Below are 13,748 nucleotides of genomic sequence, written 5' to 3' on the forward strand. Positions count from 1 at the left end.
TTCCACACTGTTATCGACATCTATGTTTTGACCTTCTTGCTTCGCCTTGGTGGCTGTGAAATATTCCCACGCAAGGGCTGCAGCGGGAGGGGTGGCTGGGTGTCAGCGCGGGGGAGGCAAGGAAGGAATTTTCCTGAGAAAGGCAAGCTGTGGGGGGCGTTGCCCCAGGGTTCCAGCACCCCAGAATGTTGTCTTCCTGTCCCCTCCATACCTCAGAGGGAAGCTGGAGAGTGGAAAGCCCCAAGCGTCCTTTGCGCCCTCGCCTACCCCCTCGGCCTGGTCTCTGGCTGGCGCAGAGATGCCATTACAACCTCACGTGATCCCCGCACCCGGCCGTGCTTCAAGAGGCGTCTCGCGGGGTGTTAATTAAAGGTCACAACAAAACAGACCTGCCGGCTCACCAGAAGAAATGTCCTCCAGGGATGAAAAATGACACCCTGGAGCAGCTCTATGTGGAGCCGGGCGTATGCTGGCTTCTTGCTCTCGGGGCGCTGCGCCGGGGGCCAAGGAGGGACCGAGAAGGGCTACGACCGTGTGCTCCCGGCCCCTGCGCGCTGGAAGACGAGAAGAGGAGGGCCGAGCGGACCCCGGGGCCAAGGCGAGGCCAAGGCCAGCTCGCTCACACCCCCTTTCAGGCCCGCGCCGTCCGTGCTGCGCGTATGCAGCGTGGCTAGTCCCTCAGTTTCCCTGGTCAGCAGCAGCCCGCTTGCACCCCGGGCTCGCGCATCCCAGCCCTGGGCGGCTGGCCAGGCACGCGCACACCGGGGGCGCGAGCGGGCGGGGGGCGAAGGCCCCATTTTCCCGCTGCACTTGGGAGGGTGGTCCCCTGGCCGGCCGGGCTTGGTAGGGCAATTCCAGAAAAGGTTTGCAGGGCAGGTCTAGGAGAACAAAGGGCGGGGGGAGGACCCGGCATATTTGTGGACTTGTTTGTGACTCAATCCCTCTTGCACGGCGTTTCAAAGGCAGAACTGCAAGCCTTGCCAGGAAGAGAAAGAACTTGGGGGCGGGGAGGCTCGGGTGCATTTCTGTCCCGTCGCGCTCGCTCTGCGCTGCCCCCAGCTCCATGCAGTACTGTTTCATTAGAGCCCTGGACCCCGGCTCACCAGCAACTTCCCCCCCAGCCGGCAAGATTTACAACCCCTCCTCCCCCGGCTCTTCGCCTCGCAATGTCAGGCAGGAGCGCCGCAGCATAAAATGGATCCCGGCCGGCGTGGCGGCGGCAGCCAGGCGGCTGGCTCCCCGGCGGGGCCGCTGTTGGTGAGTCTCCGCGCTGCGCCCCGGCGCACACGCGCTCCCTGACCACGGACGGCAGCCGGGCCACGCCGCGCCCCTCTCTGCCCTCGCGCAACTGTCAGGCAAAACGAGCCGGCGGATATTGGCTCCTGGACGCGCCGAGGCTCCTCCCCATCTGGATCTTTATATTTTGGGAGAATTTCTTTGAACTCAGTTACCAAGCTCCGCGAAGGAGACAAGTTCCCATAGCCTGCTCGCCCGCGAAGACGAGACGGGGGCTCGCCCATCTCCTGTGCAGCTGCTGTGTGCCCCGATTGTGCTCTTCTTTTTCGTCGTGGAGGAAAAGGACTCACTAGGCTAAGGAAATGCCAGTTATCTGGATGTGACCGTGAAAAGACAACGTGTGAGACCGGAGGAGGCAGAAGAGGAGGAAGAGCATTATTTGAAGAGAAGAATAAACCAGGCACTCCAACCCTTCTGCAAATTAGTGTTGTTACTTCTTGGGTCCATCTGCTTTTATCCCTCCCCGCCCCCAAGAAATCTTGACTCGAGGGCCAAGAGACAGACCGCGACGACTGGGCACCCTTCTGGGTTGGAGGACCTTTTGGATGTAGCGTTGGTGGAACATTTAGACCCTCGCTTCTGGAAAAGCCACCATGAATTCGGTAGCTGGGAATAAAGAGAGGCTTGCAGTCTCCACCAGGGGCAAGAAATACGGGGTAAGTTTTGACGGTATAAGGCGGAGACGCGTTATCTGCCTCATCCCAGCCCGAGTCCCCCTTCCTGGGTGACGAGCGGCCAGGGCAGGGCGGTCGGGGGCTCTCCTCCCGCTGCAGAGGCGCCTCGGCCCGGCCCTCCCGGCGTGCACGCGGAGGCGGGTCTGCCCGCGAGGACGCCGGCATGCTCCCCTTGCCCTCGGAATTTTTGCAGCCTTCTCGTTCTTTCCCTTTCCCACATCCCTAACTTTTGCAGCATTCCTGCACGTCCAAGGAGAGTTAAGCTGAATGAGAGGGTTTTGCATGAATTCTCTGTCGTTCTTAGGGATCGTTTTCCCGGGGCCAGGAGAACCTTTCATTTTACCTTCAGGATCAGGAGGGCTGTATCCTGAATGAATACAAATCCAGAAGTCACCCCCCCCACCGATCCCCACCCCAGCATCTTACAGGATCTTAAACGTGGGCTCCTGCTGGGCTGAGTGCCGGGTTCAAAAGCGCGGGGAGCTGAATCTGGTGGGCTCTCCTGCAGAAACCATTGAAAACCCATGAGCGAGTGAGTCCCTCTCCTCCTGATCCCAGCGCCCGGGAGCACCTGGGCGGCGGGGATTCACTTAAAGGCAATTAACCAGACAGGTGGAGGCAGTTTTGGTCGCAGGGCTCCGAGCGGACCCGAAGGCGCGGAACGCGCAGATCCTGCTGCCGGCGAGAGGGCGGCCCTGGGTCGGGGCGCCGGAGCCCAGCCCCCTACGGCCCCTGACACCCGCGTGTCTCCCCCGCAGGTGAATGAAGTCGGCTCGCCCACCAAGCCCGCGGCGCCCTTTTCCCCCGAGAGCTGGTACCGGAAAGCCTACGAGGAGTCGCGCGCCGGGAGCCGGCCCACCCCCGAGGGCGCGGGCTCGGCGCTCGGCTCGTCCGGGACCCCGTCCCCCGGCTCGGGCACCTCGTCCCCGAGCTCCTTCACGGGCTCCCCGGGCCCCGCCTCCCCGGGCATTGGCACCAGCTCTCCCGGCTCCCTGGGCGGCTCGCCGGGTTTCGGCACCGGCTCCCCGGGCTCGGGCAGCGGCGGCGGCTCCTCCCCCGGCTCGGACCGCGGCGTCTGGTGCGAGAATTGCAACGCCCGCCTGGTGGAGCTGAAGAGGCAGGCTCTGAAGCTGCTCCTCCCCGGGCCCTTCCCGGGCAAGGTGAGCGCCGGAGGGGGCAGGGCGGGCGGCGGGGCAGCGGCCGAGGACCTTGGCGGCCGCGCAACGGTTGGGCGCCTCGCCGCCGCCGCCGTCTGGGGTGGGGGACCCGAGGCGCTGCGCGCTGCTCCGCCCCGTAGGGGGCGCTGGCTCGGCTGGGGCATCCCGCCCCGGGAGCCACCCCGCGCATCTCCCCCGCCAGGCTGCCCTTGGGCGCAGAGCTTGGATGCTGCGTCGGAGGTTCCAGGCCTCGCCGTCCACCCGGGCGGCTCCAGGTTATTGGTCCTGTCGCCCTCCACCCCTCAGAGTACCCTTTCTGTGCCCCCCTGTACGCGCCGGGCCGCCCCTTTGGACCCACGCGGTGCTGCCTTTCTCCCCGCCCCCCAGACGGAGACCCCCTTTCCCCGCGTCCTCAGATCTTTGCCGCTTGGCAGGCCGGGGACATGCTGACACCAGCTACTGGGCTTCTTTCCTTTCTGCCGCCACGTTCGGTTTTTTCCTTCCCACCTGCGTCCGTGATCCTTTACAAAAATGGGGGGACTGGTAAAGCAGGCTGCTGTTTAGCTGTTGGCTTTTCCCACTGCTTGTTTATGGTCTTTCCTTCCCAGGACCGCCAAGACAGAAACACATATTCCGAAAGCCAGCATTGCCCCTTAACCTCTGGGTGTCTGTCTGAGGAAGGTTAAGGGGTGTCTCGCTCCTGGGAGCGGGGCCACCACCTGGCCTGTTCCAGGACTGAGCACCTTGGTTCGTCCCTAGCAACCCTGCCAGCGTTGTGTGTGTTTGGAGCCCGCAGAGGGTAATACAATGCAATTGTATTTGCACTGTTGGGCCCAAGTACTATCAAATGATAATATTTACTCTTGTACTTCAAAGAGGCTTTATCAGGGGCGAGAAGGAAATATCCAGAAAACGGCGCGCATTGCAGCGGAGAATTCTGACACTGTTCAGTGGCATTTTCCGATTTCAGTGGCGTTTCTGCGTGTTTTGAAATGAGATGTTGTGATTCTGAGTTGTGGAGTTGAGGAGTAACTACATCTGCTTGCCATTTCTGTTAATCCAAACACACACACACATTGATATTTTTGTAGGCCCGGGGTTAAATTAAACAAATACCCACAGAAGTGGTAAAATTTTAAATGTGGAAAATTGCCGCCGCCAAGAGACTGGTTTTATGAATCCCGAATTTATCTCAGGAATCATTAACCTGTGGATTGTTGTCAGTGCGCCGTTTTTGCAGTTTGATAATCTTTCAGGACCCCCCCCCCCCCCCAAGAATAAATCTCAGGGACTCTAAAAGCTTGGATCACCCTAGCATGCTCTAGCCTCCAATTTGATACTGTCTCTTCACTCACAGATTTATCCACTCTTTTGAGCATTTATCAATATTCTTGGATTCTCTACTGCATTCAGCAATAGTGTCGGGCACAGCAGTGAAATAACAGGTGCATATAATCCTCGTCCACGTGGAGCTTGTATTCTAACGGGATACAGACTTGAACCACACAACGCACAATTTATAATTTCTTTCCGTTTTTGGTGACTGCTACAGAGGAAGAGCGTGGGGTGCTGTAAGCCTGTATAAGCAGACTCAATCATCTGATAAATTTGGGGGAATCTTGGTTCTTAAAGATAGAACATCCAATTTTTGGCAATCCTGATAAGTTGCAGCCTACCAAGTTATTCTAGAACATTCTTGCTGACCTGTTCTTACAATAGCTTCTTTGTGTTGTTGAATGCCCCTTGTGTGCAGAGGTAAATTAAAATATACCCTTTTCATGAAAAGGGGGGGGGGGGGGAGGAAGTCTACAGGAAAAGAAACACATGTTGAAACTTAAACGAGTCCATCATGTTTTGGAAGTCATGTGACAAAGTAGTGCTTTGGTTTTGTTGAAGCAGCCTGGAAAATTCATTCACCGGGCTGTAGGAGGCAGTTTGATATAATTTGCCTATTTTATTTACTTGATAAAATAAAAGTGATGCTGGGACACTGATTCCATTGTCAGAGTGATGGCTCCAGAAGATGCTTTGACTCCCGAGGAACCGCAATGCGCTGCAGCCAACGTACGGTGATCCAGGCACATTCAGAGAAGAGCTGTCCATCTTGGGGACAGTCACATAGGGTCACTTTAAGCCCTCACACGAATCTGCCTGGAGTTTGAGATGTGATGTAGCACCGTGAAACATGACATTTGGTGCAGGGGAGAGCACCAGATTTAGTCAGAAACACGCGTGAGGCATTCCCGCTGCGGCATCACGGGATCAGTGGTGTCTCTGGAGTGCTGCGACACAGGTTCAAGCCCTAGTTCGGCACAGTGGGTTAAAGATCCTGTGTTGTCACAGCTGCTGCGTCGTGCGTAGGTTGCTGCTGTGGTTCGATTCTTGGCCAGGGGTGGCCAAAAAAGAAAAAACTCAAAAGGGTCACTTGAATGACTTCATGGTTAGACATGACAGACGGGGCCATGACTTTCATTACAAACACTGTATCTGCCTGTGGGAACAATAAGTTTAGGATGTGTTTTTCTTTTTTAGGCATTGGTACCCTCAGATTAGGTAATGTTTCCATTATACCTTTAAAGGCTGCAACATTGTAACCAATCAAATGTCCTGTCCCTCCAGCACCAAGGATGGGGGGGGGGCATGTAACTCCACGCAGGGCCTTGCTTCTTCCCAGAGCCACATCTGTGAGCAAACTGTGGACCTCAGTAGCCCTCAGGCACAGAAGGCATGAAGCTGCATTTGAACAAGATATGTCATTGTGACTCCAACATGTAGTTCACCTGGAAGAGGAAGGGTCTGGAAGATAAAAACATGTTTTTGAGGGGTAATTAGCAAAAATATCTTTGTAATTCACTTACGATGCTTAACGGTAGCGGGGGACTCTTACAGAGAATGTCACGATCTACGGTGCGGTACTAAGAATCTCCCAGGTGGGCATTTAAAAGTCCAAGGCAAGGGTTCCTGTTGTGGCTCAGCGATAACAGTCCCGACTAGAATCCACGAGGATGCCAGTTCGATCCCTGGCCTTGGTCAGTGGGTTAAGAATCTGGCGTTGCCATGAGCTGTGGTGTAGGTTGAAGACGTGGCTTGGATCTGGTGTTGCTGTGACTGTGGTGTAGGCTGACAGCTGCAACTCCAATTTGACCCCTAGCCTGAGAACTCCTATATGCTCTAGGTGCAGCCCTATAAAGATATCCCCCCCCCCAAAAAAAAAGATAGAAGTCTAAGGCAGAATAGCACCTTCGGAACCTCATTATTACATTTGGCTTTAGTTCTTTCTCTACCATTTATTTTGTGACGCTGAGTATATTAGTATTTCTCTGTGTTTTTAACATTCCCCTTAAATTCAGTAAGGAAAAAAATAGATCAGACTGTTAGCCTGTCATAAACATTATTTTCGAGAAGGTTTGAAAAGTGCTTTTCATCTTTAGAGAAAGACATGTAGGTTGATTATTATTAACTAGACAAGATTCTGCAGGATTTATGTTTTACAGAATTTAGGGGTTTTCTTACAAAGCCTTATCCACTCTCAGATTCTGATTTTGTCAGCATATTTCCGAAATACCATACTGCCATGTGGAGTCTCACTCTGTGCCCATCGGGGGTTAGTAAGCCCTGTTGAATCCCCCCGGTTTTGTCTCTGGGACAGTTGGGGAAGGAGGGGTGGTGAAGTCCTGGTGAGCCCATGCGGGACTGTCAGGCTGGTCCTAGGAGTTCGACAGTGGCTCTGGTGGCCCGAGGAGTGACCACTCTGTCCCGAGTATTCTCAGTATTAGTCACGTCCCCTGGAGAGTGAGGCTTCTTGGCAGAAGGTGACATGAACTTGGGGGTTTCTAGCTTAGGTAACCAGGTGGTTGGGGGTAGCGTTAACTGTTTCCGCTCCCCCCCCCCGGTGCCCCCCCCCACACCCCAGACTGGAAATGGGAGGAGATGCAGATGGTTGGGGGAGGTGCTCAGAGAGAAAGGTGAAAGTGGGTTTTGTTTTCCATGCATGGAGTTTGGGGTTTCCGGAAAGAGATAAAGAGTAGATGCAGATTTGGGGAGAAAAACAGGCTCTGGAAATGCACAAGGGGTACCTGTGAGCTCCAGTAACTCCTAGTGGTCCTCTGGGTCCTTCCTTTCAAATAGCAGATTGACCCGAGTGAGTCAAGATTTTTGCCTGGTGGCTGATTGTCAGCACCTCAAATTGACTTTTATTCCTTCCGTCGGTAAAAAAGGTTCTGACTGCGTTTCTATCATTTCTTTTCTAGGGCTGGTAAGTAGAAGTGGTCAGATACGACGACAAATGTGGCTTTGTAAAGTGCTGGGACTGGAAGTGAAATCGGGCCTTTTGCCTACGGCCGTGTTCCAGTGTGTAAATATAAAACCATTGCCCGTCCATGGGCAAGAGCATCCTTCCTGTTTTATACACAGTCGAGGCACCGAGCCAGAAATAGGGGCCAGGGAACGAATCTCCCATTTTGGGGCTCTCCTAGATCATTTAGCTCTCTGGGACAGAAACTGTTCCATGGACGGTGTCAGCCCTGTGAAACAGCAGCCCCAAAGAATTCCCGGGAGTAAGGAGAAATGTTCCAGGTTGGCAAAAGGTTATCAGACATCTGCTCATTTCCATAAAAAGAAAATCTTTTTTTTTTTTTTTGGTCTTTTTGCTATTTCTTTGGGCCGCTCCCGCGGCATATAGAGGTTCCCAGGCTAGGGGTCGAACCGGAGCTGTAGCCACTGGCCTACGCCAGAGCCACAGCAACGTGGGATCCGAACCATGTCTGCGAACTACACCACAGCTCACGGCAACGCCGGATCGTTAACCCACTGAGCAAGGCCAGGGACCGAACTCGCAACCTCATGGTTCCCAGTCGGATTCGTTAACCACTGCGCCACGACAGGAACTCCAAGAAAATCTTTTCAATCCAAGTCATTTCAATAAAAGAAAATCTTCTTTTGTGTTAAAAAAAAAAAAAAACAGTCCAGAACTACATTCCTAGTTGAATTTTCCCTGGTCACATACTCTGGGTCCATTTATACCCCCAAATATGAGGAAGATTAACCAGATATACTGAGAAGAATGGCCAGAAAGCAGAGAGATGAAAGAAAGGAATGTGTCAGAGGGGTTTAAGAACACCAAACATGGACTCTAAATAGCCAGGGCCCAAGTAAGTCTAGACTTGGGTGTATATATATATAATGCATATATATATATATATATATATATATATATACACACACACACACACATATGTGTGTGCACACGCACATATATACAATATATATTTTTTCGTGTATTTTCCTAGTTCCAGAAATAACTCCGTTTAAAAGGTCCCCTAGAAGCCAATGTAAGACTCTTTATGAATAGATGCTGAATTTCAAGTAATTGAATTTGAATTAATAATTGAGACAATTCTATCTGAAATCGTCTAAGAATGCGTGGCTGTTTTCAGAAAGCTTCATTTGAATCTTTTCCATTCGAAGTGTATTTTAGATAAGGGATCAACTAATAGATGATATCAGTAATGAAAAGGTCCTGTAGCATTTATCATTAAAACAGTTCTGGGAAGTTCCCGTCATGGCGCACTGGTAACAACCTGACTTGTATCCATGAGGATGTGGGTTCGATCCCTGGCCTTGCTCAGTGGGTTAAGGATCCGGCGTTACCATGAACTGTGGTGTAGGTCACAGATGCACTTGGATCTGGCGTGGCTTTGGCTGTGGTGTAGGCTGGCAGCTGTGGCTCTGATTCAACTCCTAGCCTGGGAACCTCCATATGCTGTGGGTGCGGCCCTAAAAAGACACATAAATAAGAGGGATGACCCTTGCTATCTTAAAAAAAAATTCTGAAATGTTCTAGGGATTATAAAAACATTCCCAGTAGATACACCGTGAGCAGTAATCTCTTCTTTAAGCCTTGGCAAGCTATGGAATACTGGCATCTTACTGTACCAGACTTTTAATTGTGAACCACCATGGTCAGTTTTTATAGTGATTTTATTCCCGTTGTAAAAATCCCCGGCCCATAGTAACTTCTCCCACACTCATTGCAGATAGGATTATTGCATTAGAAATGTGATTTTTAAATGACTGAGGCTGCTAATTTGTCAGCCTTTGGAAGGATTAAGTCAATAAAATAGGCAGCATCAGTTGCTCTTTGGCATTGGATCACAGATTGAACCATTCATCAGCGCATAGTAATGGGCGATGGCCATAACGATGAGTATAAATGGCCAGCAGTTACCGTCCTTCGTGCTAGACACTGTGCTGAGATACGCACACACAGACATACGTGCACACACATGTATATGTAAAAATGTAAGTCTCATATATGTACACACAGATATATATGTATGTGTATACATGTATGTATATTTATATACACATGCATTTCTATGTATACATGTATGTATATGCATGTGCATGTCTATACACACATGTATATTTATATACATATGCATGGGTATATATAACATGCATGTAAATATATAATACATATATACATATACGTGTATATTTATGTATATATGTATACCTAAATACATAAACCTCAGATAGCAAAATGGAGAAGAACTTGATTTCTTTACCGTGGAGTTCCAGGTGATTGACGTGGTTCAGGTCCCCAAAGGAAGCAGGAAGGAAGACGTAAGGACCAGAGAAATCCAAGCGTGCTCCTGCCTCGAGGTCATTGATGCTGTCCCACTGTTAGTGTAAGCGCCCGAGTGGGAGACCCTGGTTTGAGGGACGAGGTTGTGATTATTTTTACTGGTGTCTTCACTGTCAGGCTGGGGGGGGGGTGCGGGTGGGAGGAAAAAGGGGGTCAGGATCCTGAGCGGAGTAGTTTCTCATCTGCAATGTACTGGGAGGGGAAAAGGAACTTCCTTGTATTTATGTTCACTCGGTTGACTCTCTTGGCAGCCCTTTGTAAAAAGCCCTGCCCAGGGGCCCCCGTGGGGACCTCCTGAGGATGCCGGCTTCAGCTGGACCCTCAGCGTGGCTGCCAGACTCAGCTCCAAGCCAGCAGAGGCTGCAAAGTGGCTGGTGTCTGTGAGGGTTCCCAGTCTTTTTTCAGGAATACATAACTAATTTCCTTTTGACCACGATCTTGAGTCACAGGCTGATGACAACAATCTTTCTTTCCTCCGGCCCAGAAATCTCCCGTGTGGTCTTACTCTGGCGTAGAAGCATCGTCTAGAATGGGCTCCCGTTGACCTTTCGTACTCACAGGCACCAGTCAGAAGTATATTAAAGTATATTTGCGTTGGTGCAAAAGGACTGGAAATACATGTCTCTTCCTAAATTGCTTTTGAAAAATATTTAGCAAAAGAGTAAATCAGTTCGTACCCATCATCCTGCTCACCATCGCCTTTGGCATGCTCTAGAACCCAGCTAAGAAAATCCGGTTTTGAATTATGGTTAGAAAGCTTGTCTGTCCATCTTTTCCAGGTTTTAAAGGAATTCACCTATTTTTTAAAAAAAATATTGATAACGTTTCCTTTTCAATAGTTATACCTCTGATCCATTGGGAGGTTATTTTGATGTGCAATGAAAGGTATAGATCAATTTTATCTTTTTTCTAGACATCTATCCAATTGTCCCCAAATGCTTTATTAAAACACCCATCTTGGAGTTCCCTGGTGGTGCAGCGGGTTAAGTACCTGGTGTTGTCACTGCAGTGGCTCAGGTTTGATCCCTGGCCTGGGAACTTCCATAGGCTGCAGGTATGGCCAAAACAATAAAAAATAAAAAAATAATGAAACATCCGTCTTTCCCTCTTTGATTTGGAATAACCATTATCATAGGCCAGTTTTACTGGGGTCTTTTTCTGGACCTTCTGTTATGTCCCGTTTACCTGTCTTTTCATGTACCAATTCCATACTATTTTAGTTAGTGAAACTTTGTAGCATGTTTCACTGTTTGGTAAAGTTGCCTCTCTGCCGCCCAAAGAATGCCTTTATTTTCTAGTGGTTTCCTGGTTGGTCTTCCTGATTGTTTTCTCATATGAATTTTAGAGTCAATTTGCCTAACTCTATATATACATTTTTTTAAAAAATCGGGACTATGTTAAGTTTATACACTGACATGGGGAATAGTTGGCCTTTTTAGGACTTTGAATTTTCCCCAAGAGCATGGAATACCTTTTCATTTGAACACCTCTACTTTTCAGTGATTTTAAAGGTTTTTCTCTTATAGGCTTTGCATCTTTCTTGTTAATTTTTTTTAGATACTGTATCTTTTGTCGCTGTTATAAATGAGCCTTTCACCTCCATTATCTCTTCGAATTGATAATTGTTGACATATAAGAAGAATATTTTATTAATTTTATATCTTATTACTTTATTCAATTCTATTAATATATTAGTTTCTGAATTGGTACTCTGCAAATGGAGATATCACTCTTCTCTGCTGTTTTTAAAGTTAAGGAAAGTATCCATCAATTCCTATTTTATTTAGTGGGTTTTTGTTTGTTTGTTTTTGTCTGTTTAGGGCTGCAGCCGTGGCATATGGAGGTTCCCAGGATAGGGGTCAAATTGGAGCTGTAGGCTCTGGCCTACACCACAGCCACAGCAACAGCAATGCCAGATCCGAGCCGCGTCTTTGACCTACACCACAGCTCATAGCAACGCCAGATCCTTAACCCGCTGAACGAGGCCAGGGATCCAACTCGAAACCTCATGGTTCCTAGTCGGATTCGTTTCCACTTCGCCACAATGGGAACTCTGTTTTTTTGTTTGTTTGTTTGTTTTGATTTGTTTTTAATTTTATTGGAGTATATAGTTGGCTTACAAAGTTGTGTTAATTTCAGGTGTACAACAAAGTAAGTCAGTTATACATACATCCATTCCTTTTCAGACTCTTTTTCTATATAGGTTATTACATAGTATCGAGTTGATTACCTTGTGCTGTTCAGTGGGTCCTTGTCCATTTGTTTCATATATAGTATTGTGTATATGTCAATCCCAACCCGCTAATTTATTCTTTACCCCATGTTTCCCATTTGGTAACCACAAATTTGGTTTCAAAATCTTTGAGTCTGTTTCTGTTTTGTAAGTTTTTTTTGTATCATTTTTATTAGATTTCATATACTAGTGATCTCATATGATATTTTTCTTTGGCTCACTTCACTTAGTATGATCATCTCTAAGTCCATCCATGTTGTGCAAATGGCATTATTTCATTCTTTTTTATGGCTGAGTAATATTCCATTGTATATATGAACCACATCTAATTTATTCATTCCTCTTTTGATGGAATTTAGGTTGCTTCCATGTTTTGGCTATTGTAAATAGTGTTACAGTGAACATTGGGGTGTGTGTATCTTTTTGAATAAACCTACCTAAAGAGGCAAAATACCTGTACCCTGAAAGCTATAAGACACTGATGAAGGAAACTGAAGATGACACAAACAGATGGAAAGATATACCGTGTGCTTGGATGGGAAGAATCAACATTTTCAAATGACTTTACTACCCAATGCCATCTATAGATTCAGTGCAATCCCTATTAACTACCAATGGCATTTTTCACAGAACTAGAGCCAAAAAATTTTAAATTTGTATGGAAATACAAAAGACACCAAATAGCCAAAACAGTCTTGAGAAAGAAAAACAGAGCTGATGGAGTCAGGCTTCCCAACTTCAGACTTTACTGTTCAGTGTTTTTAATTAGGAATGCGTGTTACATTTTGCCAAAGGTCTTTTCAGCATTTAGGGAGATGATCGTATGGTTTTTCTCCTTAGATCTGTTAATACTGCAAATTATTGTTAATTTCCTAATAATGAACCATCCTTGCATTCCCATAATAAATTCTACTTGGTCACAGTGTATTTTTTAAATATGCCGCTAGATTCAGTTTACTAATATTTATTACTTTTGCTTTCATATTCATAGCCATCAGCATTTTTATTGTTATTTATTTTTCATTTTAAAATTTTTCTTGTCTTTTTAGGGCCGCACCCACAGCATATGGAAGTTCCCAGGCTAGGGTCGAATTGGACCTGTAGCTGCCAGTCCACACCACAGCCACGTCAGATCCGAGCTTTGTCTGTGACTTACACCACAGCTCATGCCAATCCCTGATCCTTTAACCCACTGAGCGAGGCCGGGGATGGAACCCATGTCCTCATGGATACTAGTCGTGTTTGTTAACCGCTGAGCCATGAGCCATGATGGGAACTTCTCCATAGCCTTTTTTTTTTGAATTTCAACAGATCACTTTATTTATTTATTTATTTCAAAGGGGGCACACTGTTTCTTTTCTTTTCTTTCCTTTTTTTTTTGTCTTTTTGCCATTTCTTGGGCCACTCCCGCGGCATATGGAGGTTCCCAGGCTAGGGGTCGAATCGGAGCTGCAGCCGCCGGCCTACGCCAGAGCCACAGCAACGTGGGATCCGAGCCACATCTGCGACCTACACCACAGCTCACGGCAATGCCGGATCGTTAACCCACTGAGCAAGGGCAGGGACCGAACCCGCAACCTCATGGTTCCTAGTCGGATTCGTTAACCACTGCGCCACGACGGGAACTCCTTCTTTTTTTTTTTTTCATTCACTTTTTTTTTATTACTCAAATGAATTTATCACAACTGTGGTTGTATAATGATCATAACAATCTGATTTCACAGGATTTCCATCCCACA

The 13,748-nt window shown here is 48.4% G+C and overlaps 1 protein-coding gene across 1 annotated transcript in view; it reads left to right on the forward strand.

Annotated features, from left to right (window-relative positions):
• The first annotated feature begins 818 nt into the window (after window positions 1-818).
• The window catches only part of KIF26B (kinesin family member 26B), a 507,916-nt gene continuing 494,986 nt past the window's right edge, over window positions 819-13,748 (forward strand). Inside the window, exons 1-2 of the mRNA XM_047754531.1 lie at window positions 819-1,952; window positions 2,729-3,130. Of these exons, the coding sequence (XP_047610487.1) occupies window positions 1,890-1,952; window positions 2,729-3,130 (465 nt within the window). The 5' untranslated portion in view covers window positions 819-1,889. The remainder of the gene's footprint in view (window positions 1,953-2,728; window positions 3,131-13,748) is intronic.

The sequence above is a fragment of the Phacochoerus africanus genome, chromosome 12 (genome assembly GCF_016906955.1).
Source record: "Phacochoerus africanus isolate WHEZ1 chromosome 12, ROS_Pafr_v1, whole genome shotgun sequence".
NCBI classification, from domain to species: Eukaryota; Metazoa; Chordata; class Mammalia; order Artiodactyla; family Suidae; genus Phacochoerus; species Phacochoerus africanus.